A 27,872-nucleotide genomic window follows, 5' to 3' on the forward strand; every position below is an offset into this window, starting at 1 on the left:
AGGCGCCATGGGGCAGAAAGGCTAAAATAGAACATATGCTGGCCCCTCTGCTTCACATTAGCCTTGACTGCAACACAGAGTGGCCAAGGGACCAGAGATCCTGCAGCTTTATTTCATATCCAGATGCTTGGAGGTTGGTTTAAATAGGAGATATGCTGCATTTCACCAGTGCAATCCTACCTGGAACTATTGAAGAGAAGGCATTAGAGCACAGCACATGCTGTACCCAGCCCACAGGCCACCGTTGGCACTGTACAGATCTGTCATTAGTTAGAAGTGGGGAGAAAGGAGAGATTATTGTATCACAAGTTTGTTAGTTAGTTTTCAAGCCCTTTATGGTGAAGCAGAAAGGTTTTTGCTCAAGAGCTTAAACTAGACCCCCATTTATCCCCTCGGACTTACCTACACAGTTATCACAGACGCTGCAGTGAGAGGTCCTGGGGGGTCGGAACATTTTGCAGGTATAGCAGTACTTTAATTTCACCACGTATTTGTTTATAACCACTTCCATTGTCCGGGCAGGTGGGCGGTAGGTGGAGGTGCCCATGCTATCTGTGGAGTGAAAGTGAAGTGGGAAGAGTCAGACGCTCACAGACCTATTCCACAGGGCACCCCAGCCATCGCGGGCTTGCTCCTCTCTTGCATGGCACAGCGCCGGCTGGTATGCACTGTGCTGTGCTCATTCATATCTAATCTGAAAGCTGGAGAGGCAGCGTGATCTAGGGGACTGAGTTCAAGATGGGAGCCAGGACCTCCAGAGCTCTAATCTTAGCTCTGTGCATTACTCAGAGTGTTATTTAATCTTTGTGCCACAATTCCCCTTCTGTTCAACAGGGATGACACTGATCTCCTTTGCAGGGCTGCTGAAAGGAATTAATGTCAGTCCACGCTTTGAAAATCAGAGGCACTAAATACATAGTGAGCGTTAAAGCAGCACTCTACCATTAACTCATCTCTAGAACACAGAGGAAGGAAGCAAAGCTCCTCTCTAACAGTTCTCAACCAAAGGAAGTAACAAGCTCTTAACACACATGTGATTCTTCTACAACCGTTCTGTGCACCAGCAACACAGCTACAGGTTTCAGAGTAGCAGCCGTGTTAGTCTGTAGCCACAGAAAGAACAGGAGTATTTGTGGCACCTTAGAGACTAACACATTTATTTGAGCATAAGCTCTCGTGGGCTACAGCCCACTCCATCGGAAGCATAGACTGGAACATATAGTAAGGAGATATATATACACATCCAGAGAACATGAAAAGGTGGGAGTTGCCCTACCAACTCTAAGAGATTAATTAATTAAGATGAGCTATTATCAGCAGGACAGGAAAAAACTTTTGTAGTGATAATTACACATATTGAATCTATTTCCCCATGTTAAGTATCCTCACACCTTCTTATCAAACTGTCTGAAACGGGCTATCTTGATTATCACTACAAAAGTTTTTTTCTCTCCTGCTGATAATAGCTCATCTTAATTAATTAGCCTCTTAGAGTTGGTAGGGCAACTCCCACCTTTTCATGTTCTCTGTATGTGTATATGTATCTCCTTACTATATGTTCCATTCTGTGCATCCGATGAAGTGGGCTGTAGCCCACGAAAGCTTATGCTCAAACAAACAGCTACAGTTAAGGAGCAGTAGCCTTTGGGGGCATGGTCATGGGAAGCCCTGTCCTTGCTTCCCCTGTCCCCTGAAGCCAGCAGGGGCTCAGCTCCAGCCGGCACGGGCTTGCAGCCAGGGGCTGGAGCGGCTTGCGCTGGCAGGGGGTGAGGAGGGGGAAGGAGGGAAGGAACAGGGGCAGCTCTTGGCTTCGGCTGCTGGGGGGGTCGCTCAGGGCTCTGGAGGACGGGGCCTCAGGCAGAAGAGGAGTGGCCAGGGAGCTAGCGTTCCTGAAGGGGAGGTTCACCCACCGCCCATGGGCAGGGTGGCTTAGCAGTAGAATTGGGAGCAAGGTGGAGGGGTGATCTCTTGAGTGTTTCAGACAGATCCCATTGAAGTTTGACACATACTAGTAGCACAAGTGGAATTTACTTCCTCTAAGGCCACGGTTGGAGATTTTTCAGGACACTGCAAGATACACTTCTGCATGTAGCCAGAGGGTGCTGTCCTGGATGGGTGCAGTGCTGGGAAGGGCAGCTTTGGACATTCATGCACATCACTTAAAAAAAAAAAAAAAAGCCCTTTGATATCACAACAGGGAGGGCATCACATGCTTTTGAGGGCTTCAAAAACCTGATTTGACACAGTCAAGCATGTTAAGAAGAAAATTAATGGACTGTATTAAGAGCAACAGCTGACATGACAGGTAGCCCCTGCAGTGGGCTAGTGGACTAACTACTTCAGGGGATTTTGAAACAGAAAGTGAAGCAGACAGCTAGCTAGTTTTAAAAATCACCCACAAAATGGTTATCTGGTCAGATATAGAGAAATTATTTTTCTTTGATCATTTCCAGAAGTCTCACAGTAGCTAGAGCATTCGTTACTATGGGTAACGCACCACAAAAAGCAGGCCATATATTCTGAACATACACACTTACCGTCATATAGCCATCATAAAAACACAAACATACATTACATTACATCAATGCTTGTCCTCTTATAAGAGCTAGGATGAGCTGTGAATACAGGAGTCCTACCAGGCTAGTGACAAATCCTAGCGCCTAAAAGCATTAATTCCCAAATTCATTACCCTAAATTCACAATCTGCAGAATAAATGCCCAGTGTAAATACAAGCTCTAACTAGAGATTTTAAGTCAGTTTCAATCAAGAGGAAGATTCCGCTGGATGTGGATACGAGGACTGTTTCAAATCCATTCATAAATTGTAATAGGACTTTATACTGGGCACTCTGACTCAACTATTTTGGCTACTCGTTTGGCAACAGGGTAAGAAGATATAGCCGGGGGGCTCAGTATCTAGTCTACAAGTCAGCTACTGGGATCAGCTACCTATTTCTGAACTTCTAAAAGAGGGACAGTCCAATGGGGAATCAGAGTGTGGATAGTTAGCAGCAGCAGCTGTTGAGGGAGGGCTGAGGAGAGTCTTCTGTTGGCACTGGACTCAGTTGTATGATATGCTTCATTAATATTAAGGCTGGGATTTTCAAAGGAGCCTAAAGGAGTTAAGTACCCAATTCCCACTGAAATTCAATCGGAATTGGGCACCTAACTCTCGTAGGTTGCTTTAAAACCCCAGCCTACAGTTTTATGTATAGGTGCATTGTTGTTATTTATCAGCACAATGTAAGCACAGCACAGTCTGTATAGAACAACACCCCTATTCCCCTCCGCCCAAGCCTCGGCACAATTACATCTGGGCCTACCTAGGCATTATTACAATTGCATTCAAATTAACTGAGACGCGCAGCCTTTGAGAACTAGCAGAGAAAAGGGGTCTAAAATGCCTTTTTAGGCAAAATAATCTTGGACCAGTCTCCATTGTCTGCATTTTTACATGAGTGGAGATTTGTTGTGGTTTATCAGAAGCTGCTCTGAAATCCACAAAATTGTCAGGCGTCTCTAGCAGGGCAGCAAGATACTTTGCCCTTGGCTAACACGTGGGGATGTTCTCTGTGGGGTCTAACACAAGACGGGCTTTCCGACAACCCCACAAGAGCGTTTGCCCCAAAAGGTGTCAGACAAAGCTTCACAGTCACAAAATCCAGGGGAACTGGTCTCAGATGCTCTGGATGTGGCCTGCAATTAGCAGCGTTACCCAGAACTCCTTCCCAGTGCCAGTTCTAGTCACCAAAACCAATGGAGATGATCACAGTCAAAAACAAAACAAGGGCTTTGTTTTTCTCTGCTCCTATCAAGACTTTTTATCTGATCTACCAGAACATATGAGGGGCTTGAAGAGCTTACTCAACACATACTATGATTAGCCTACCAACCAAGGTGAAAAAACACCTGTGCTACCACATTTCCTGCCGTTGAAAGGAGTAAGAATAAATTCTTAGCACTTACATAGAACGCTTCATGTTCAAACAGCTTCACAAACATTATCTAATTAATCCTCCTAGAAGCCCTGAGAAGAAGGGAGGTTGGTATTATATCCATTTTACAGACAGGGAAACTGACGCAGTGGTGAACTGACTTTTCCCAAAAGCACAGAGAGTAAGTTTCATAACCAGGACTAGAACTCAGGGCTTCTCCAATCCCAGCCCTGTGTTTCAACTGCTGTCTGAACCAGCACACCTCTCTCTACTCCACACTCTAGGACGAAAGTAATAGCACAGTATTTAAGAGCATGGTACACAGTCACTCTGAACTGATGATTTCCCATAATGGTACTTCAGGCTGAGGTAACTGGTACTCCAGGCTCTCCCTCAATTAACCTCTGTGCTGGGCCGCTGCCCTTCTACTACCTATTCCACTCCCGGGAAGCAAGAAGCCAGCTGAGCTCCATGGCAGGAAGAGCACGTAGAGTTGACTGTAGTGTTTGGTACAGTACATAGTCCGGGAAATTGGTACTGTTGACCAAAAGAGTTTGGGAATCACAGTTTTAAACAGAAGAATAAATTACTTCTAATTCTCCATCTCTGAAGATACCCCATCTTGGGACTCAGCTTGCTAGCACTAGACAGGTCAGATAGTCCCCTCCCATCATCACCTGCTCTTTAGATTTTTGGCCCTCTGAGACACCATCAATTGGACACAAGTGTGTGTCCTTAGACTCTACTCCAAATGCCATCTCCCATCAAAACCTTCCCCATCTACTGCTAGGGTGCCAAGGCTCAAGAGAGGGACCCCCAAATGCCTTTAAAGAATTAGCTTTTTCTAACACATGCGCACGCACAGTCCACAGTAAATGCATGACAGAAAGGCTCACCAATCCGTTTCTCCAGGTCTGCAGCCTCACTGGGGGTGGCTCTGGGCAGAATACCTGGGTCTCTGAGGCTCGTCTGCAGCAGACAGCTGATGACAAAGAAGAACAGGACACCCCCGATGATGGGAATGGCCAGGGTCAGGTGACTGGCAAGGAAAGGGCAGCTGTAAATAATTAGACAAACAAGTTTTTTTATATTCCCTGCATTCGCCCACAAGCTCCTCGATCAGCTGCTCTAATGACTACTGTTTATTATTTGAATGGGAGTAACGCCTAGGGGCCCCAACTAACACGGCTGATTTTGTCATGAAGATGGGACCTAAGTTCCAGAGCCAGGGAGTCCATGTGAAGAACAAATCATACTTTGTTTCCCAACACTGAAGTGAATGACTGGTTAGAATGTAACAGCCTCCATACAACCAGGACACTGCCTGACTCCTGTACGTACCCTATTGATGTGTGCAGACTCAGGGGAGGAACAGTTCTAGGGTGCTTTTCAATGGAAAGAGCCCCCAATACTTTACAAACTATATACCCACAGCACCACTGACATGCAGCCACCTCTGGAGTGGCAGGCAACAGCCAGTCATAACACAGCACAATTGTGGGTGGGAATGTGGGGAGGGGGCATTTGGGGGAAAACCCGGCTCTTAAGTGTCCCCATTATATTTCTTTGGAGATACAGAATCGTGTCTCAAAGATCAGTGAGATGTTGGGAAGTCAAGTTACCTTCTGAGAAAATGACATCAGTGAGTATCAAGGTTGAATGAGTTATGTGGGAGCCTTTTATGGACCTTTCTGTACAATGGGTCAAATTCAGCACTACTGCGATTCCATTTGGCCCAGCGTGTGAAGCTGAAGGGGAAACTGGCCCTGGTTCTATTCAGATTTGCCATCTATAGATGACATTTGTCTCCTTCATGCTGCACCAGGTGTTTAAAAAGGGACACATTTCTGTACCAGACGCAGCTGTAACATGAGCCAATGCACGTCTAAATCAATAACTTGTTTCCAGGCATGCAGCTGGCTTGCTGCTGCTGAACAGGTACAGAGAGCCATCAATAGTGACTGCATCCTGGAGACAAGGGCCCACCTTTGCCCTCCCATGAGGACAATGGGAGGGCAGGCTCAGGCACTCACAGCAAGACAGTTAAAGACTTCTAAGGCACGCAGCTGTTCACATAATGCAGCACTGGAGTCCCGCTCCCACTCCTCACTCTGCAAAGGGATTTTACTATTATAAGCACTGATAATCACTCAGACTCCAACCCAGACACGCAAGCTGTCCGACTCCCTGGTGTCCATGGACAAGAATCAGTCTCACTATACAACGAGGCAGTTCAAAGGGATTAAGAGAACTTTTGTTTCAACTCCCAAGCTCAGCTGTCCAGAACAAGACAGCCACCAAACAACAAACCCCCACTGGACTAGAACCAATTCCACCACCTAGCGCAGCCATGCGCTTTCTTCTTTACAGATGGACAGAACAGTCTCTGAAGCAGGGTGGACTGATTTAAGTCAAAGTGATTTAAATCTCTGATTTTAATCATGATTTAAACCAGCAAGCAGAAAACCTTGATTTAAATGATCAATTTTAATCATGTTTATTATACTTTTTAGATATTTTCCTAAAGGAAGGTTGAGTCTCATTGATTGGAAACCTTTAAAACATGTTGATTTACAACTAAATATAATCTTTACGCTAAATTTGGTACTTCTTTTTACTAACCAGGAGCATACACATTTATTTAAGCAATTACTGTATATAGTTTAACTTACATTTATTCAGATTTTTAATTTTTACATTTTTACGTTAGAAAATGGTGAATGATGCATTTATTATTTGCCAGATGATGGTTTTGGTTTTTTACTTGTGATTTATGCCCAGCTCCATTTGGATGGAAATTCAATTTAAAATACACAATAATAGCATATAATTTTTGTATTAAATAAAAGTACCTTAAATGTGCAGGATACATAAGAAAAAAGTTTATCAAAACATGTTTTGCATCTAAAACTCATTTATTAAACAAAGGAAGTATCTGTAGTTAGTGAACTGAACTGATTGTTTCTAATCATCATGTCCTTCAAGATGTTAGAATTCTCTCATAACTAATTTTTTACAGACAGATCAGAAGAGGAAAACAAGCTTTTCCGCTTCTTCAACTCTTGGTTTTGTAACAGTGAATGAACTAGTCATTGAACTGAACTAGATGAATAAACCGAAATGATAAAAATATTCTCTCTGCACCTGCAGAAGAAGCTACTGCTGATTTAACACTTCAACAAACCCTGGTTCCCGGTGCTTACACAGTGACTTACCCACTGAACTGGTGGAACTTTCTTTAAAAGTGGGCAGGAGACACGTACTACTTAATCTATTAAAATCATTTAACTATTAAATAAAAAAAATTATGATAAATTTAGGCCTTAACATAGGCTAAAGATTTTTAATTTGATTTTAAAAGTGTATTAGTTAAAACTAAACCTGCATTTAAATCAAAATTCCAATTGTAATAAAGCTCTCCCACCCCAGACAAGAAAGGACTTGGGGACAATGGGAAGGGGGCTGGGGACACCAGAGTCCCCCCTCCTCAGACAAAGGGAATAAGTGGAGTGAGGGGGTCCTAGAGCTTCCCCTCTCCAGAAAGTGGAGTGATCGGGAGACAATGAGTGGGTTAGCGACCCACAGAACCCCCTCCATAGACAAGAGATGATGGAGGGGGGGCAGGTTGTAGAAGGGTGTTGGGGACCCTAGAGCTCCCCGTACCCAGACAGAGAATCATTTGAGAGGGATAAGAGAGCTAGTGACTCAGAGCTTCCCCTGCTCAGGCAGGGTGTGACTGCGGGCCAGGGACCTTGGGCAGGGGGTGGTTCGCAGGCTGGAGAGCCAGGGTCTCTGGGCAAGGAGTGAAGGGGTGATTGGGCGCAGGTTCCCCACCAGTGGGGTGATGGGCCAGGGCAGAGGACGGGTTTGGCAGCCAGGGCTCCCTGGCAGGGGGTGGTTTGGGGACCAAGGGATAACGGGATAGTTGGGGAGACAGGGTCCCTCGGCAATCCAGGGGAAGGGCAAGGGGTGATGAGGTGGTTTGGGGGCAAGAGTCCCTGGCGGGCTGGGGAGACAGGGGCCCCAAGCAGTGCACTGGGGGACAGGGAGTGATGAGGTGGTTTGGGGGGGGTGGATTCTGGGCTGGTGTGGGGTGCCGGGGGGGGGGGGAAGCTCCAGAGAGAACAGGGGTAGGGGAGAAGGGGGTGGGGGGCTGGGGCCCCGGGTAGAGAGCAGGTAGGGGGTGAGGGAGTGGGGGCCCTGGGCAGAGAGCGGGGTGGGGGGCCGGGGCCCTGGCCACGGGGTAAGGGGTTGGGGCCCTGGGCAGAGAGCAGGGGGGGGGGGCGGGGCCCCAGGTACGGGGTGAGGGACTGGGGCCCCGGGCAGAGAGCGGGGTGGGGGGTGAGGGGCCCCGGGCGGGGTAAGGAGCCGGGGTCCCGGGTAGAGAGCGGGGTGGGGGTGAGGGGCCCCGGGCGGGGTGGGGGGCCGGGGGGCCAGGGTCCCGGGTATGGGGTGGGGGGCCGGGCAGAGAGTGGGGTGGGAGGCCGGGAGGCCAGGGTCCCGGGTATGGGGTGGGGGGCCGGGCAGAGAGCGGGGTAAGGGGGTGGGGGGCCGGGGGCCCGGGCACAGAGCGGGGTGAGGGGGTGGGGGGCCCCGGGCAGGGTGGGGGGCCGGGCAGAGAGCGGGGTAAGGGGGGTGGTGGGCCGGGGGCCCGGGCACAGAGCGGGGTGAGGGGGTGGGGGGCCCCGGGCGGGGTGGGGGGCCGGGCAGAGAGTGGGGTAAGGGGGTGGGGGGCCGGGGCCCCGGGTAGAGAGCAGGGTGGGGGGCCGGGGCCCCGGGCAGAGAGCGGGGTAAGGGGGTGGGGGGCCCCGGGCAGAGAGCGGGGTAAGGGGGTGGGGGGCCCCGGGCAGAGAGCGGGGTGGGGGGCCGGGGCCCCGGGCAGAGAGCGGGGTAAGGGGGTGAGGGGGTGGGGGGCCCCGGGCAGAGAGCGGGGTGGGGGGGCCGGGGTCCCGGGCAGAGAGCGGGGTAAGGGGGTGAGGGGCCCCGGGCACAGAGCGGGGTGGGGGGGTGGGGGGCCGGGGTCCCGGGCGGGGTGAGGGGGTGGGGGGGGGGGCCGGGGCCCCGGGCAGAGAGCGGGTTAAGGGGGTGGGGGGCCCCGGGCAGAGAGCGGGGTGGGGGGCCGGGGCCCCGGGCAGAGAGCGGGGTGGGGGGGGTGGGGGGCCGGGGTCCCGGGCGGGGTAAGGGGGTGAGGGGGTGGGGGGCCCCGGGCAGAGAGCAGGGTAAGGGGGTGGGGGGCCCCGGGCAGAGAGCGGGGTGGGGGGCCGGGGCCCCGGGCAGAGAGCGGGGTAAGGGGGTGAGGGGGTGGGGGGCCCCGGGCAGAGAGCGGGGTAAGGGGGTGGGGGGCCGGGGCCCCGGGCGGGGTGAGGGGCTGGGGGGGCCGGGGTCCCGGGAGCAGCGGGCCCCAGACTCACTCGAAGGCGAAGAAGAGGCCGCTGGTGGCCAGGATGAGCCCCAGCGTGAGGGCGAAGACGCCGCTGTGCCGCGCCAGCATGAGGCGCCCGCCGCAGTAGAAGCGGTTGCGGCCCGGGAACGCCTCCCACTTGCGGCGCGGGGCCCGGGCCGGCGGCTCCGGGGCCGGCGGCTCCGGGGCGGGCGGCGCGGGGCCCGGGGGCGCGGCGGGGGCGCCCGGGGGGATCTGCCGGTACTCGCACTCCTTCATGGCGCCGCCAGGCCCCGCCGCGCCGAGCCGAGCCGCGGCCGGCACCCGCCCGCGCTCGCTACGGGGACGTGTCCGCTCCGCCCCCCGTGCCCCGGCCCCGCCGCCCAGGGAGCGGGCCCCGGCCCCGGCCTCCCGCCGCAGCGCCCCCAGCCGGCCGGGCGCCCGCCCTGCGGCCCCTTCCGCCCCCCCTCACCCATCACCCCCTTCCGCCCCCCCACCCATCACCCCACAGCCCCCCAACCCCCTCACTCACCCATCACCCCACAGCCCCCCAGCCCCCTCACCCTCCCTCACCCCACAGCCCCCAAACCCCCTCACCCCACAGCCCCCCAACCCACTCACCCATCACCCCACAGCCCCCCAACCCACTCACACTCCTTCACCCATCACCCCACAGCTCTACAGCCCCCTTACCCCCACCCCCCTCACCCATCACCCCACAGCTCTGCAGCCCCTTCCGCCCCCTCACCCATCACCTCACAGCCCGCCAACCCTCTCACCCTCTACCACACACTCAAACTGTCCCTTACACCATTACCCATAGTACCTCCCCAGTCCCAAGCTCCCTCACCTCTAAACCTAACACTACACACCTCCATCTCCCCCTCAGCCCCCAAACCTAACACCCCCACTCAAATCCCCATGCCTCCTAAACCTAACACCCCCACAGGCCCCCATATCCCCACCCCAATACCACAGCCCCAAACTCCTGCTCTCTAAAGCCATAACAACCACATAGCTCCCCAATCCCCACCTTGAATACTACAGCACCCGAATCCCCTTACCTCTACATTCATTAGCTCTCTACACACCTCAATCCCACTATCAAAGCCCCACAAATCCCACTCCTCCCAAAAATCTGTGACACCCCACAAACTCCCCAATAACCCTTCATCCTGACCACCACATTATCCCAAATCCCTTAAACCCCATAACTTCATAACTGTCTCAGCCGCACCACCTCCCACATGGCTGGAAGCCTGCCCTGCAGCCCCCAGAGACCCCACTTTTCTCTTAAACCCATAACATTCTTATAAACCACAGATCCCCCCAAATTCCACTCACCCCTAATCCCCAACCCTCAAAACCCCATATCCCACAACTCTTCATAACCCCTGTCCCCCACACTAATTTCCAATCCTGCAATGCTACACAGTCCCCTTCACCCCACCATCCTGTATGTAACCCATCACAACACCCCATAGCCCCACTCACCCTCTACTCCCATAATCACCACCACAGTATAACATTCCTTGTGGCCAGCCACTGCACCATCAACTTGCAGCCCCATTCAAACCATAACACCATTAGAATACAAACCCATTCGCTTGGCTCAAACCCCATTATAACAACTCTCACAGTACAGCCCTAGCTCCCACCATCACCACCACTAGTGTGTGTGCCCTCTTCTAATTAGGCTGTAACAGCCACCTGGGTGATGGTCACAACTTCAAGCCAGTTGTAGCTGACCTCCCACTAGACACCTTCCCCTTATAGACCCAGTGTAACTGTAGATCCCCCAAATAATCACAGACCTAAACAAGCAAACAGTAACAAGTCAAATTGTTTTATTACTTTATTTTCTAAATGTTTCCAGTGAATTTAGTGCTGGTGGAAATTGGTGAGCTGACAAGTCTGGAAACTGAAGGCCTCTGTTTATCCACAGGATAGGTTAAATTTCCCTAACCCACACCATGTTTCATCTCTCTGATGGAGGGACCACCCACCGGCAAACAAGGAGAGTTCAGTCTGCCTGGCTCACTCAATCCTTCCGCTCTCTGGGTGAGAGGTAGGATACTTGTACCACTTGGAAACAGATTGAGATCAACTTATTCCATATATAAGTCACAAAACACCCTCAAGACTGTAACCGTTTTTGATCACTACTGACCTGGTCCAAACTTCAAATAGTGTCCTGGCTTTGATGAAAATCGATAAAAGAAATTAAGGATGGGACATGTCCTGCTACCTAGATAATCTAACGATGAAGAGCATGGATATAGGGAATAATGCAGCAGCAGAAACACTCAGAAATGGACTGGAGGTGCGTCAGGATAGAGCCTTCTCTACAGCCATATCTGGTGCATAAGGCAGCAAGGGTAACACAGGCTGAATCATCCATTTCCTGCCGGGCACTTTGAGTCACATCCCTACTATTATTGTGGTTGCTATTTCTGTCAGTTTCTCTTTGACGTTTTTATCATCTATTGTGGAGGTGGGTAGGTAAAGGACACAGCCCACTGTGATGTTAATGAACTGATGGTTATATTCTTTGGCCCCAAAGTTTCACCCGGAATCAGCAGAATTAGATAGTGTAGAAATAAGCACTGAATTTGGCCTCTTACATTTAAAATTTCACAACTGTGTATGGTCAGGATTCAAGGTCCATTCAGTTCTCTAGAAGCTTTGGGAAATGAGTGACGAAGACATGGATCACACATTAGTCAGGGGAGAACAATGTCCAAGAGATCTCCCACACTCAGGAAACAGGCTCCATTGGCCTGAGTCTGGGTGGTGCAATAAGGAGCCTCATCCCCCTTCACAGCAATAACCAGGGTCAGCAAAGCCCAAAGCAACAGCAGCTGGAGTCCAGGAAGTGTCAACCTGTGCAAGCAATTACTGAAATGGCATCAGCAACATAAGACACTGCTGCTGTGTGTAGGCATGAAGCAGCCTCCTGGGTGTTGGCTGGCAGTCGGGGCCTCATGTTTAGGCTCAGGTTCCTGTAGTTTTATGAATGACTGTAGCCCTCTGTCCCCACTAAAGAGTGCTACTACTCTTTCTGTGTTGCACCACCTCTTGCTATTGTGTCTCAGAGAATCCAGTTCAAAGGTGTTCAGTTTACGAGTTGTTTCTGACAACCAGAGAGACACTAAAATGGCAACAGGTCTATCTTTACTCATTGTTTTATTTGGAGTTTTAAGTTTAATTTTTATTCTTATTTACCAGTGCAAAGTCTGACTAAAAACGTCAGCAGAATTTTCATGTAGGGAAGGCAAAGCTTAAACACTGAAGATACACTTGCCTTCTACAGGTTCAAAAATATGGACCCAATCCCTCAAGCAGATCTTTGCAGACTTCAACTGATTTCAGTGGCAGCATGCAGGATGCCGTACCTGCTTTGGAAAAATCTCACTATAGCCTCTTCCAGTTAGCTGGAGAGTTTCAGGATACGTTTGTTTTTAAAGTCTCATTATCAGTCATCAAACATTAGCCTACTGCTGTGTGGGATGTTCGGTTTGTTCCAGGATGTAGGTATGCCTGCTTCTCATTTCCTTTAAGTCTGTCCCTTCTGGAATCAAAGGGGTGACAACTGCCAGCATCTCAGAGGAATCTTCCAAATTAATTTGCAGAGATGACCTGCTTCAAGCAGGATTTAAACCAAGGTGTCCAGCTACAAACAGCTACTGTCAAGGGAGGAAGAGAGAGAGAGAGTTTGTGAGTGTGTGTGTGTGTGTAAATGTACAACTCAGGGGACACCCAGACTATGTCTACATGGCAAGCAGAAACCAGCAGCAGAGCCTGGGTCTACAGAATTGGGCTCAGAGGGCTCATGCTGCAGTGCTAAGATAGCTGTATAGACAGACATTCGGGCTCAGTGGGGAGCTTGGGCTCTGAAGTTATTTTGAGCACTGTAGCATGAACCCTGTGACCCTGAGTCTGTAGACCCAAGCTCTGAGACTCACTGCCACGGCTTTCTGCTTGCTGGGTACATGTATCCCCAAAGCCTTCATCTAATCAGAAGCTTGGATAGCTGGAGACTACCACATTTACAATTAGCTTATTCTGTTTTAAGCTAAAAACAGTATATGCTTTACCCTTCTTTAGTGCCTTCTATAAAAGATCTCAAAGAGCTTCACACATTCATTAAACAAACTTCACAATCCTTTGGTGAGAGTGGGAAGTAGCACTGTCTCCATTTTGAGAGAGAGTAGAATCAGGGCATAAAGAGCAAGTGACTTTCTCCAGAATACACAGTAAGTCAACAGCAGAACTGGAAATAGAAATCAGACCTGAGTCCCTCTGCCCTGCTGTAACCAGAGGGCAACACGCCCCTACTATTTAATGAAGTAAACAGGAATGTTTATTTCCTACCCTCAATGTCCAACTTCCCGACAGTACTCTCCAAGCTGTAGGCCCTATCACACTGACTCTCCTACCCACCCCTGGCAGTTCTCAAATTTCCCAAAGCTAGAGATGTCTTTTTATTTAGGGGGAAAAGTGACTCTCGTAAAGTCCACAAACTTTACTGGCAACATTCAAACACTCTGATACACCCTTGTGAATTTCCACATGCCCTAGCTTGAGAACCTCCAAGAACTTTCTCTAGGGACCTCTCCAGCCAACTCCTTTGTGACTCCACCTGTTCTCTATGATGCAGAAATGGCTATGATGCCCAGGCGCTCCTACAGGAAGAGGAGCACACTAGGAAAGCTTCTCACTGCGAGCTAGGGGATGCTTCCTTGAGTTTCTCCACCACCTCAGAATCCCAATTTGTATTCTGCAGATAGACATGTCAACTATAACCTAACCTATAACCTTAAACAGGCCTATAACTCATTTCACTGGACAATTATTAATTATGGTAAAGTGCTTCACAGAAGACATAAGAATAAAAAGACAACCGCCATCCCAAAGAGTTTACAGATTAGATTTTAGCCATCATACGACCAGTGATGGTGACAAATGGAAGGGGGGAGAATGGAATGAGGAAGGATGAGGTTTACAGCAGTAAGAGCACAGAGTCATGTGCACATATTGGGGGCTCTGTATGCCTTTGGAAATAAAAAGAAAGATAGTAGCATCAATTCACTTATGTCAAGTTTAAAAAAGAGTTTATATTCTGAGCAGCGATTCTGTTCCCATTAGCAGGTCCATCACAAATACATGTTCTCAAACTTTAACTATGTCCAAGGCAGGAAGTTGCAGTGTAGGATCAGCCCCAGCAGCCAGTAGGACAGGAAGTATCCCAGAATACATTTGGTGAGAGGGGAACTTATTCTCCAATTCAGCAGTAATCTCATGATGGGGTTTTCAGAAATCCCTTTTCTGAACGATCCAGGAAAAGAGCTGCCTACACTGGGCTTCTTGGAGAGGGATGCTGCAGTCTGGATAGCAGCTCCTTCTTTCCACAGCAAAGGTTCATAGTCCTGGAGCAGATGAGCAGAGAACCAGTACAAGACTGGTGTAGACGAGCCTAGGAACCTGGTTACAACCTGAAAACAGCAGGGGGGAAAAAAGTACATTAATTATGTGCCAGTGACTCTAAGTGACCCTGATTCTGAGGAATGAAAGGTGCAATCTATTTGCCTCAAACAGACTACTGACAAATTGGAGTGAAATATAGCCCCACTTTATGGTGCTAGAATTTATTATTATAAAAGAATATGAAATAAAATGCCTCTCAGCTCAGGGTTATGTTTATAAAGATGTCTGTAAAAGCAGCCAAGTAACCTCCAGGTTACAGAAAAACACAGCAACCGTTTACTTCCCACAGTGCTGCAGAAATCTCTACTATTCCTGAGCAGAGCTACAGCGAAGACGGGAATCTTGCTATCTTCCCCAAGGAAAATGAGAGCGCCAAACCCTACATAAGAAGATGACTATTTTACATTTATGAAGAGCCTTACATCTCAAAGGATCCCAAAGCACTTTACGAATGCTATGCATGCGGCATCACTAAAATGCAACCATCTCTGCGGATGACAGCAACAGCTAGCAGGTACACAGCACTCTGCAGAACAGTGTGGAGAGGGGAAACAATGGCCTAAAACAACTCCCTTTGCTCTTCTGGAAAGAAGTTAGTGCAATATAAGATATTACCTCACCCACTCACTAATATCCTGGGACCAACATGGCTACAACTACACAGCAAACAACTTATTGAAAGTGACAAGAACCCCTCCCGCCCCCCCATATACTAAATTGAATGACAGCAGTTTGTCTCCTGTGAAGAATAAAGGACTGAGTTAACCCTGTGGTTCCATGGCATCGCCTCTAGCATGTATGTCAGGGGTGGTCAAACTACGGCCCAGGGGCTGCATCCAGCCCTTCAGACTTTTAATCTGGTCCTTGAGCTCCTGCCAGGTAGCAGGGTCCAGGGCTTGCCCCGCTCCAGCCAGGGAGCAGGGTCGGGCGCATGCCCCGCTCTGTGCGTGCCATGGCTCCACGCAGCTCTCAGAAGCAGCAACATGTTCCCCCTCAGGCTCCTACACGTAGGGGAAACCAGGGGGCTCTGCACACTGCCCCTGCCCCAAGTGCCACCTCCGCAGCTCCCATTGGCTGGAAACTGAGACCGATGGGGCCTGCGGACAGGGCAGCGCACAGAGCTACCTGGCCGCGCCTCCGCATAGGAGCTGGAGGGGGGACATGCCGCTGCTTCCAGGAGCTGCTTGAGGTAAGCGCCACCCGGAGCCTGCACCTCTGACCCCCTCCCACCGTCTGAACCCCTCGGTCCCAGCCTGAAGCACCCTCCTGCACTCCCAACCCCTCATACCTAGCCCCACTCCAGAGCCCCCCCCACACACACACTCCAACCCTCTTCCCCAGCCTGGAGCCCCCTCCCAAACTCTGAACTCCTCATTTCTGGCCCCACCCCAGAGCCCGCACCCCCAGCCGGAGCCCTCATCCCCTCCCGCACCCCCACTCCCAATTTCGTGAGCATTCATGGCCCGCCAAACAATTTCCATATTCAGATGTGGCTCTCGGGCCAAAAAGTTTGCCCACCCCAATGTGTGTCCTGTGACCCTCCAGAACCCTGAAGGGTCTAGAGTAATTGGAGGGACAGACTACCAGCACATAGGAGGAATCCAGAGACATTCTCCACTAATTCCTGCCTACTGAACACATGCAAACATTGACACCCATAGATCTGCTGGGGACCTGGCAGAACAATGTCAGAGACTGGAAAGGTTATTTAACAGGATTCCAAGAGAGAGGGGACAGACTCCAGAAGGAGGAGTCCTGCTCATACACTGGAAGGCAGGGGAAGAGAGAGAGAGAGAGAACCTCCTCCACTTGAGTTTTGATTTAATGCTTCATGACCCGCATCTGGGGGTTCTGGAATCCCCAACTTTCTACTGCCACTAGCCACGTTTTAAGGAGTCTTGAAACACTTCTAGAGACTGGTACGAGGTTACAGAGCTTTTCACTTCCAGGTCACCAGTACAAGTCCAGCCCAAGGTGGCAGTGGTGCAAAGTCTTTACGCCGACAGCTGACTAGCAACACTTTGCTGTCCCGGTGATAAGCATGTTAAAAATACCATCCATTAGATAAGTGGCCAAAGTGAAACAAGCCGGTAGTTCCTAGTGGACAAATGTTCCCATCACACTTGGCACCTAATGGGCCTCCTTTTAGGCAGTCTCAATGAAAGAAAAGGAACTAAATGGCCAGGGAAACTGAACAGTCACCTCTGACCCGGAAGTGGTTCCTACAGAGCAGGAGGACATGTGCTGAGAGAGAAGCTTGCACTGCCCCCATCCTTGTTCTGTGGCTAGACAACTTCTATCTCCGTGGCTGTCAATCTACCCCCTCGCCCCCAGCATTAAATTCCTTTAAAGACACCACTGCCATATGCTGCTTCAAATGTCTCACCTGCACATGCATGCAGAGGATTCCGAAGGCCAGAAGAGCCATGGCATGGACCACGTAAACGAAGACACTGGTGCAGCGAAATCCATCCACTGGCTTATCAGAGTCCTCTCCTTTCCTTCCTTCCTTCCTTCTTCTCACTAGGCCAAGCATTAAGCAGTACTGGGGATTTGCAGTGAGGTAGAACCAGGTGGCCCAAGAGCCCAGCACAGTAACCGGCGCAGCAAGCAGGAAGTTGGGTACCTGTTTAAGCTCAAAGTACCTTAGAAAGCCCACATTCCAGTAAACATCTTGAATGTATGAATAGACCACAGGGAGCCCCTGGGAGCACCACGCAGGTTTCATCCCACTCATGGCCGCTAGACGATACCCTTTATCCACAGCCAGCTGCAATAGCGGCCTGGGAACAGCATGTTCCGAGCTGGTGTCAGGAGTGCAGAATCTCAAGTAGGCATAGGACTGAAACAAAGCAAAAGGGAAAAAGACCCCAGCAGACATCAGAACCACGGAAGCTGCAAAGCGGAGGAGTCGTCTCCAGACCTGAGGCAGCTTCATTACAGTCCCAGCACCTGCCTGGAGTTGGAGGGCAAGGTCTTTACTCTGGGAATAGATGAGGAAGCCGGTGTTGATCACCCCGTTGGAGCGCACACCAGCAGCAAGGGAGAAGAGCAGTCCGCTGGTCCAGCTCTGCCCTTTCTCCAGCTGCAGCATGGCACTGAACACCAGGAAAGCAAACATGCTTTCTGAGTAAGCGGCTGTCATGAACACATTGGCGGGGGTGAGGCAGAAGAGGACAGCAGAGAGGAAGGCCATCCTGCGACACCGCAGCACCACACACCCCAGCTCATAGAGGACAGCAGCTGCCAGGACTGAGAGGAGAGCATTCAAAAGCACCGCTGACAAGAGCAGGCGGCTCCGTAAACACAGTAGCCCTTGCAGAGGGCACAGGATGACCTTTGCCACGGCTCGCACACTGAGGGGGTACACTGGGAAGAAGGCGAAGTTGTGCTCATACAGGTAGCCATGCTCAGCTATGAACAGGAAGTGCTCTGCATCCCAGTGCGACAAGCCCCCCAACAGCCATTCCGACAACCAGTCACAGAGGCTGGGTTCTGACAGGCGGGGAGGAGAGAAGGCATCTGCTGCATGATCCGGGATCAAGAAGTTAAACAGGGCCTGGAAGAGAGAGGGAGAGAACTGAAATTAACGAAGCATCCTATTGTGACTTCCCGCACTGAAGACAGTCAAATGGAGTCCCAAACAGGAGGAGGACTGCAGGGACTCCAAGTGTTAACTCCAAGAAGGGAGCATAAGTGGGAGCCAAGAAATGCAGGCTAAGGGTATGTTTACACTGCAAAGAAACCTGTTAGCAGCTCAAGTTCAACGCCAGGCTCCCCGTGGGTTTTAGCTCAAGATGCCAATCTGAGCTGCCCTGCCTTCGCTGCTCTTTTAGCCCAAGTTAGTGAATGTTGGTTAGCTATCCTGATTTAAAATACACTTTTTTTTTTTTTTTTTAGCAGTGTAGCCTACCTTGAGTATCGGAAAAAGGTTCGAGGTGGTGAGACCTATTAGACTACAACATATTTGGGTTTTCACCAGAAAGTCACTTGGAACATTCAAATCTAGACCAGACAACGCTCTGGAAAATACGCAGGGAAAAATCCAAATCCTGTATTAACCTCTGTGGTGCAGGAGGTGGGAAATGGAGATGAATTAGCAGGTCTTTTCTTTCTGTAATGGCTGTGATTCTGTAGCTAGCTATGAAGCGTAATTTACTCATTTCTACTCCAGAAAAGCTCTAACGCTGTATGTACTAGTGAATGTACTACGATAGCAACTTTCATCTAAACCTCTCAAACTGCTTTACAATGATTGTTTCACAACCCCCGCCCCCACGCTGGTGAGATAGACATTTTGACCCTCACTTTATATATAGGGAAACTGAGGCACAGGGGGGGGGGGAAGTCTTACTTATGTCACGCAGCACGTTAATGCAGTGCCCAGGCCCCTTTTCCAGCCACTAGATCACACTCCCATTGTTTCTGCTGCTTAGCTTAGCATGCTGCTGTTGGAGCTGACACAAAGGTGTCCCCTGACCTTCATATTAGAAAGGTGAACGGGACTCCCAACAAACGAGCCCCTTTGTGAGTTTGCGGCATGCACCATGTTTTAACAGATGAGAGAAAAACAGAAAGCTCAAGAGGCTAGGGTCTAAATTTGAAAGCACTGTAATACCCAGCCAGATGAAAGTCATGCATCTGACTGAGCAGTCCTGAAGCTTCAAATGCGGAATTAGGGGTGTCCCTTGTACAATTATGTCAGTGTTGGCACTGACAGGGGAAGGAGAACAGACAGAAAGAAAAAAGGGGCTGTATTTAACAAACTGTAATTAAAAAAATAAATGGTGATGCTTTACAGTGAAACTACATTACCAGGAAACTGGCTGGCTTGGGAGACTTTTTTATCTCATATGGAGCCTTTCATCTCTCAGAAGTTGTTCAAATTCAACCCAACCCAGTAGAGACCAAAAGTTGTTACTATCTGTTGGCTGTTTGGTGGTGCTCAATCTCTTTCCCAATTAGACTGGTTTCACTTCACAAAACAGCTGGGTTCCTTGTTGACAGTCTCAGCAGACACACTAAGGAGTGAATGGGCCATGAGTAGGGCCCTACCAAATTCACGGTCGTGAAAATGCATCAAGGACCATGAAATCTGGTCTTCCCCCATAAAAATCTGGTCTTCTGTATACTTTTACCCTATACAATACAGATTTCACGGGGGAGACCAGCGTTTCTCAAACTGGGGGTCCTGACCCAAAAGAGGGTCATGTTTTTTTTTTTTTGCAAGGTTATTGGGGGGGGGAGGAGGGAGTCACGGTATTGCCACCCTTACTTCTGCACTGCCTTCAGAGCTAGGTGGCCGGAGAGCGGCAGCTGCTGGCCAGGTGCCCACCTCTGAAGGCAGTGTCCTGCAAGCAGCAGAAATGCAGAAGGGTGGCATGATATGGTATTGCCACCCTTACTTCTACACTCCTGCCTTCACAGTTAGGTCAGGACCCCATCAGTTACAACCCCATGAAATTTCAGATTTAAATATCTGAAATCATGAAATTTATAATTTTTTAAATCCCATGACCATGAAATTGACCAAAATGGACCATGAATTTGATAGGGCCCTAGCCATGAGCACTGAGATGTCCTCATGTCTAGAGACAGTGCCTCTAGGTTTGAGACTTGGGAATCGTTTGCGTGGGAAGATTGATGTACCTGTTTTGTGGATAAACAGGGGACTTCAGTCTACAGAACTGTCAGTACAGCCCCTTGCAACAGCAGTGAATTCACACAAAAGTTTTAATTTAAAAATAAATTAACCATGTCAAACTTCTATTTGACAGCAACATGACTTCCCAGATGCCACTGGTAGGCCTCTGCACGAGAAGTCCAATTACAATCAGGAAGATCGTGATAGCTCACAATACACCCTGCAGAACTGAAGAGGTAACTCTGAAGTAGTATATTACATTTAGTACAATGTCTTGTGTTCACGAGGAGACTTGCCTGGAGCACAAGTGTCAGGGCTCTGCAACACACTGCAAACCGGATGACCTCTCGAACATAGGGGTCTCTTCTATTCATCAGCTTCATTATGACCTTGGAAGTTGCCTCAGTGGGTCACTGCTGCTTTTGGCAGGGGAAATTCTCTCTCTGGCTTTTGAAACCTGAATGAAACACAATGCTTAGGGACACAAAGAGGTATTGCAGGCTTCAGCTATGTTGGTAAGTTACAGATCTTTACTTACTGGCCAACAGTACTTCCTTCATAAACCTCAGGCTGTAAACTTGAAGAATGTTCCTTCTGGAAGAGACCATGGTTCAGGGGACACCGTAAAAGGGTAGTGAGTAAACTATGGCCCGCGGGCCACATCCGGCCCGCCAGCTGATTTAATCTGGGCCTTGAGCTCCTGCTGGGGAGCAGGGTCTGGGGCTTGCCCTGTTCGCAGGGTCTGGGGCTTGCCCTGCTCCCATGCTCCAGCCAGGGAGTAGGATACGCTCCGCAGGCATGTGCTATGACTCCCGGAAACAGAGGCATGTCCCCCCTCCGGCTCCTACGTTTAGGGGCAGCCAGGGGACTCCGCACACCACCCCTGCCCCAAGCGCCCCCCCGTAGCTCCCATTGGCCATCTTGTATTTGTTCTGGAGAAGCAGAAAACTTCAGTCTTTAGGGCTATGAAACCAACACCTCCCAACATCATTGTATTAATTGACCATTGCAAGGTGAGGGCTAGCATCCCCTCTCAGTGTCCCTCACCTACCACTTAAGCCGTCCACAGAACAAAGAAATAATTGTCCTGACATATTTACAGAGCTCTATTCTCTCACTGCTCTTCTAATGCTCTGGAAGGGGTTCCTGCTAACTAGAGTCAGGGCATCTGTCTGACTCAAGCAAATGACATATACTAAGGGGACTCTTATCTCCCCATACCTTAACTAGGGGATTTAAGCCAGTTTAACATACACCTTAGTATTCTGGGCTGACATTTCCAGAGCAGATATGACAGGGGTGGGCAAACTACCGCCCAGGGGCTGCATCTGGCCCTTCAGATGTTTGAATCTGGCCCTCGAGCTCCAGCTGGGGAGCAGGGTCCGGTGCTTGCTCCATGCGGCTCCCGGAAACAGCGGCATGTCCCCCCCCCCGGCTCCTACGCGTAGGGGCAGCCAGGGGGCTCTGCACGCTGCCCCCACAGCTCCCACTGGCCGGGAACCATGGCCAATGGGAGCTGCAGGGACGGCGCATGCGGACGGGGCAATGCACAGAGCCCCTTGTCCATGCCTCTGGGTATGGTAAGCGTTGCCCGGAGCCTGCACCCCTGTCCCCCTCCTGGGCTCCAACCCCCTGCCCCAGCCCTGATCCCTCTCCTGCCCTCCAAACTCCCCTCGGTCCCAGCCTGGAGCACCCTCCTGCATCCCCAACCCCTCATCCCCACCGCCAACCCCCTGCCCCAGCCCAGAGCACCCTCCTGAACCCTGAACTCCTTATTTATGGCCCCACCCCAGAGCCCACACCCCCAGCTGGAGCCCTCACCCCCTCCCATGCCCCAACCCCCAATTGCATGAGCATTCATGGCCCACCATACAATTTCCATACCTAGATGTGGCCCTTGGGCCAAAAAGTTGGCCCACCCCTGAGATATGATCAGAACAGGCTCATGGCCATGGAAGGCAGTTAAGCAACCTCCAGATCTGCTCCGCTTAGGAGCTCTAGGGAGCTTTAGGATAACATGAGTCTTTCCTTGGCCCCCATAGCCCTTAATGCCTTCTTGCTTTGAGAAATGGTAGGTGCTAGGTTGCCTGTAGGTTCACACTCTGCTCTCCACTCAGTAATTTTACAGATTTTAGTTTTCTATAATACACACAAAGAGTTCAAAGTACTTTACAAACTTTCTTGAATTAGGTCTCAAAACACCTTGTGAGATAAAGAAGTGGCATTATCTTCATTTCACAGGTGGGCAGAACGGAGAAACAGAGAGGTAAAGTGACTCGCCCAAGGACACAGAGCAGGCCAGTGGCCAAACCAAGAATAAGAACCTAAATACGCTGAGTCCAAGTTCTAGGCTTTAACCATTAGCCCATGCTTCCTGTTTTCTCACGCACAAAACTTTTGGTTTTGCTCATATGCCTTTGTCCCTCCCAAACATTTACACCAGCAAAGTAATAAACACGGGGAAATACAATACCGAATCATGAAGTTATAATTTATTATGGAGGGGGATTTCAGCCTAGCTATACATTCTATTAAAGCACATTCACAGCTGTAAATCCTATTAAAGAACATGATATTTTTTGCCTCTAATGTTTATCACCACTTTGGATATTTAAAAAATTCTAAAATGAATTCGCCAAGAAGGTTCAAATCAATCCATAAGAAAAGGCTGTTTCTGGCAGCACACCGCACACCCTCTATCAGAAGGCAGCAAAACCTAGAAAAAGCTGCAATCCACAACCACCATATTGACAGAGAACACAGTGTTCCATGGGTCTGGATGTCTTTACACAAAAAGCACCAAGTGTTGCTCACAGGACCACAAGAACACCAGGGTGGATAGAAAAGGGACACAAGGGGCAAAGGTGGGTTAAAAAAAAATCTTCTTAGAAGAAATATCAAATCTATGCAAAATTAAAAGTGAATTTCGATCAGTGTTCAGTATTTCTAACCAGTTCCTTGTTTTTGGACAGGAATTCCCTTTGTCTCACCCCATCATGCTATCAGTAAGGGTATGAACCTCAATCAAACAGATGTTAGATAAATCATCAGGTAAATTAAAACAAATTATGAAAGGTCTATAAAATATGTAATGGTGACTGTCCACCACCAGGGGGCAGTACACTCTTAGAACATTGGCACTTCCTCCCTCCATATACTATGGCAATCAGATTCTGGTTAGGTTATAGGATTCCTAATAGGAAATCCATTTCAGTGTACATATTGGAAACACTTATAACACAATGATTTAGGCATCTCTCAGTATTTTTGCAATCTTCCTTCAGATTAAAGGGACTCTTGAATTAAAAATATATTTTAATTCAAGAGTCCCTTTGTACTCTTTGTATTGTATGCTCCAATACTTCTGTTAGTCTTAAAGGTGCCACAGGACCCTCTGTTGCTATTTACAAGAATGTGCTTCTCACCAATATCATAGATGAGTAAAACAATAGTAGAAATCCAATTTACTTTTCACCATTTATACTGCTTACTGTTTGCATTTATAATAGCTTGGATAATAGAGAGCCTAGTCATTTTCACATTTGTTTCTAGTCAGCTTCAGCTTCTGGTCCTCAGACACAAGACTAAAATGTTTGGTTGTAGCCACTGCACTATTTATTTATTTTAAAAACATTTTCCATTCAAATACTTTTTTTAAAAAGGGAACATTTCTATTGATCATAGTTTTCCTAAAAGCTTATTTGTGCAAAATGTATGCACTGGGTCAAAAATTAACATGATGCTGTCCCTGTATATTTAATTTGAAAGAACTGGCCCACTGGCCCACACCCAGAGTTGATTTAAAGGGTACAAATTCACTGAAGTCAAGAGAGCTGCACCTGCTTACAGCAGGTCTGAAAATGGTCCAATTAATCTTGCACACAATGGTATACTCCAATTATTTTGCCCTTTTCTAACACACATTTTCAAGTTTGTCTGGAACTACTACTGTACCTAACTACAATAAGAGAATTTAGACTCAAAAAAATCACTTCACAAGACTCACTTGTATCAAACCAAGTAACTTTTTCTTTTTGTTCCTGGACTCAAACGCATTGCTGCTTCTTTCAGATGGCTAGAACTGACAAAGCCTGCAGCTGGCATTTAAATTAAAATGATAAAAATGAAACAAAATTATTCCTCCTCACTTTGGAGATAATAAGTAAGTCCTGCAATTTGCAAAGACTCCAGCAGAGGTTAGATCACTGTGGAAGCCCTGAATAGGAACATTTTCAAGGTTGGAAGACAATTACTTAAATAGCTTGTGTGTTTATTAATGGATTAATATTAAACACCATAGAATACAAGCAGCATTTATAGACACAAAAGGGCCTCAACCCCAAAACAGGTCACTTCAAGTGTTTCCATTCAATTCATTCACTTCTGTTGTTATAAGACTTCCTAGTAGGGCTGTAGACTAGAGAATGCTTCAGTACCTCATGATTTACTCCTAGGTCTCAGATAGTGTTTGGGCAGGGAGAGCTCATCTTTTCACTCAACTTTTTTTTTTTTTCATTAACTGACCTCTTTTAAAAGGATCAATTTGAATGTTGCCAACCCCAAGAGTAAAAAAAATAAAAAATCATGACATGCAACCCCAGCCCTTCCAAAATTAGTTTTGTTTAAATGTCAGGAGATTTTTTTTTAAAGTTAATCCCAATGTCTGAGTCTGACTTCTGACCTCTTACACAAATGAGTGCTAGGGGCTTTCCAGTATGTGTTTCCAGATGACCTTCAGGCTGAGATGAACTCCTATTGCACACATTTCCCCACTACTTTTCACTTTCCTTGTCAGATCTCCCTGCAGCTACAGAACACTGTGGGCATCCTCTCCTTCCAGGACTGAGAAGGTGGGGGAATCAGGGAACTGGTTTCCATTTAATTCACAGGTTGTCAAAGAACAGAAAAGGGACAAAACAGCAAACCATTTTTGCACTTGAATTTTTAACACATTAACTGAGAAGATTGTAAACGTTGTGTAGACACTCCACAAATATTTGTTGCGAGTTGTATTTAGGCTGCAGCCTAGGGTTAAAACCAAACATTTTTGTCCTGTGTCCACTAGAATTTACAGTCACGTTAGTTAAGATGACTAAAAATCCATGTGTGGCCATACTCTCAGAGGTGGATACAGAACACTAAGTACTTCATATCCTGGAGGAAAAGGGTAGGACATTCCAAAAAGTGCAGAGTTGTAGCTGCTTCCAGGCCTCAGAGCTGGCCTTATCCCTTCTCTCCCCTCCCCCACAGACCCCACACTAAGTTTTATGGGAGCTGCTTTCCCATGAACCCAGGCCCACTCATTTGGAAGGAGAATAATTTTAAAACAGATTGCGAAGTGTCCTGCCCTGCAGACACAATCCTATTGCCAAGGGATCGGGCACTATGTGTGACTGTAAAGGCTCCCAGGGCTGGGGGGCACGAAGCTCCCTCATTCAAAATGTCCCTCGGTAGGAAAGTCCCTACAGGGCTCTCTCCTTCTTACACAAACCCAGTGCTGGAAATGCGGGGGGAGAACAAGGTCTGGGAGGGATTTAGGGGTCTCTAAGGAAGGGGGAGGGGATTGGTACAGGGGGCATAGGGAAAGCAGCAAACTATGGGGCTAGGGGCAATGGGGTTCTGGGCAGGGAGGGGGTCACGGGGCAAATCTCTTGGGGGGGGGGTTGGAGGCTCTGGGGGGGGGGGGGGAGGGGGCCATGAGGTGAATCTCTCTGGGGCGGGGGGTTGAGGGCTCTGGGTGGGGAGGGGGTTATGGGGCGAGTCTCTCTGAGGCGGGGGTTGGGGGCTCTGGGTGGGGAGGGGGTTATGGGGCGAGTCTCTCTGAGGCGGGGGTTGGGGGCTCTGGGTGGGGAGGGGGCCATGGGGCGAGTCTCTCTGGGGCAAGGGTTGGGGGCTCTAGGTGGGGAGGGGGTTATGGGGCGAGTCTCTCTGGGGCAGGGGCTCTGGGTGGGGAGGGGGCCATGGGGCGAGTCTCTCTGGGGCAGGGGTTGGGGCGAGTCTGTGAGGGGCCCCCCCAGCAGCGAAAGGTCTGAGGGGCAGGGAGGGTCTCGGCGGGACAGTCCTGGCGCGAGGGGGAGAGTCTAGGAGCTGCCCCCGCCCCCCGCTATCAGGGGCTGCAGAGCCCCGGCCCCTCCCCCACCTGAGCACTCAGCGCGGGGCTCCCACTCCGGCTCCATCCCGCCGCCACCCAGACACCGCCCCCTCGCTTCCGCCTCGCAGCGAGCACTTCCGGAGGCACGCGGCTGGCTGCGCCTGCGCTTTAGGATTCCGTGAAGCTGCCTGCCTGCCCGCCCGGATCCCGCACGCGGCGTCCGCGGGGAGGGCAGCCGCCCTCTTTGCTAAGGGCAGCCGCTGGCCCGCCTCTCCTCAGAGCGCGCGCGCGCGCGACCCCGCCCCTCCCCCCGCGCTGGGCGGGGGGGGTCCGTGACTCAGCCCCAGCTCCGGGCCCTGGGGGCCCCCCCCGCTCCCTTGCAGCCCCTGGCCGCGCTGGGCCCCGTCAAAGCCCCCCTCCGCCTCCCGCCTTTCAGCCGCCGCGAGCGCTGAGGGGCTCGGAGAGGGGAGCAGCGCCGGCCCCGCCCCCCCTGCCGGCTGCAGCTGCCTCAGCAGACATGAAACGGGGCAGGTGGGGGGCAGCTGCCCCCCCCCGGGGGAAAGGAGCCCCCCCCCGGGGGAAAGGAGTGGCCGCGACAGGGCACCAGAGACCGTTTAAACCGGTGTCATTGCCACAAGCTTTGTCCTCCAACTTTTCCCCACGTGGCCGAACAAGGGCTCTAGGGGCTCTTGGCCTGCGTGCACTGGCGTCGGACCCCTTCCTCCGACAGCAGCGTTTACACCACAGCTCGAGTCGTTACACATTACGCAGCGATTGCACAAGAACATCTTTCAAAACCTGCTGCTCTGGCGTTAGGCGCTGCCTGGACAACTTCTCTCCCCTCAGTAGATGTTCCACTCTCTATGCATCCGAAGAAGTGGGCTGTAGCCCAGGAAAGCTTATGCTCTAATAAATTTGTTAGTCTGTATCCACAAAAAGAACAAAAAGGAGCACCTTAAAAACTAACAGGGCTCTTACTCTGAAACTTGACAACGTAGTTCAGTTTCACCCATATTGGGAGGAGAGGAAAAAATATCAGCAACAGCCCATTCTGATACTAGAACTCCCCTACCTGCCCTTTATAGACTCTTAAATACCTAGCAGTTTTCTCCTAGAGTAGGCAACCAAGAGGATTAGGGAATACTGCAAACAGCTGTGATAATCTAGGAACAATCATTAAGGGATACATTTTCACATAAGGAGGAAAATATATTTTCTAGTTTCATGTACTTGAGAGAAATAAAACCAATACGCCCATAGACATTGCTGATGCACAAACTTTCTCTACCAAAAAACTGCAAGGTGGAGGAGGAACGAGAGAAGCAATTGCAAGAA

At 49.9% G+C, this 27,872-nt stretch overlaps 2 protein-coding genes across 12 annotated transcripts in view; both read right to left on the bottom strand.

Moving 5' to 3' along the window:
- Nucleotides 1-9,594, bottom strand: part of ZDHHC18 (zinc finger DHHC-type palmitoyltransferase 18) — a 46,165-nt gene extending 36,571 nt beyond the window's left edge. For 6 of the 8 annotated variants that reach the window (XR_008443043.1, XM_054011715.1, XM_054011714.1 and 3 more), the window contains exons 1-3: nt 9,347-9,511; nt 4,832-4,992; nt 403-552 (exon numbers count right to left, since the gene is read on the bottom strand). Coding sequence is in view for 7 of the 8 variants with exons in the window: in XM_054011715.1 (XP_053867690.1) it covers nt 403-552; nt 4,832-4,992; nt 9,347-9,426 (391 nt within the window). In the remaining variant the exon portion in view is untranslated. Of the gene's footprint in view, nt 1-402; nt 553-2,009; nt 2,159-4,831; nt 4,993-9,346 lie in introns of those variants that run through there. The other 2 variants (XM_054011716.1, XM_054011717.1) reach the window with 2 other exon arrangements.
- A 2,890-nt stretch (nt 9,595-12,484) lies between these two features.
- PIGV (phosphatidylinositol glycan anchor biosynthesis class V) lies at nt 12,485-26,639 on the bottom strand. 4 transcript variants are annotated; one of them, XM_054012097.1, is made up of 5 exons: nt 26,586-26,611; nt 20,985-21,040; nt 20,743-20,903; nt 17,189-18,361; nt 12,485-14,810 (listed from the first exon to the last, which is right to left on the bottom strand). In XM_054012097.1, the coding sequence occupies exons 3-5, from the start codon at nt 20,827-20,829 to the stop codon at nt 14,499-14,501; spliced, it is 1,572 nt and encodes a 523-aa protein (XP_053868072.1). In that variant the 5' UTR covers nt 20,830-20,903; nt 20,985-21,040; nt 26,586-26,611; the 3' UTR covers nt 12,485-14,498. The 4 variants fall into 4 exon arrangements, with proteins under 4 accessions (XP_053868072.1, XP_053868069.1, XP_053868071.1 ...); XM_054012094.1 differs by lacking the exon at nt 20,985-21,040 and having other exon boundaries at nt 26,586-26,639; XM_054012096.1 differs by lacking the exon at nt 26,586-26,611 and having other exon boundaries at nt 20,985-22,024.
- Nucleotides 26,640-27,872: the final 1,233 nt, after the last annotated feature.

This window comes from Malaclemys terrapin, chromosome 22 (genome assembly GCF_027887155.1).
Source record: "Malaclemys terrapin pileata isolate rMalTer1 chromosome 22, rMalTer1.hap1, whole genome shotgun sequence".
NCBI lineage: Eukaryota > Metazoa > Chordata > Testudines > Emydidae > Malaclemys > Malaclemys terrapin.

Bases quoted from the DNA above. Each gene is read 5' to 3' on its own strand.
- PIGV (XM_054012094.1), bottom strand. From the start codon at position 20,829: ATGAAGCTGATGAATAGAAGAGACCCCTATGTTCGAGAGGTCATCCGG. The intron at 18,362-20,742 runs GCAAGTCTCCTC...TCTCTCTTCCAG, and splicing joins CCCTGACACTTGTGCTCCAG to GCCCTGTTTAACTTCTTGAT. The intron at 14,811-17,188 runs GTGAGACATTTG...TGCTGTTTTCAG, and splicing joins TCCTCTGCATGCATGTGCAG to GTTGTAACCAGGTTCCTAGG.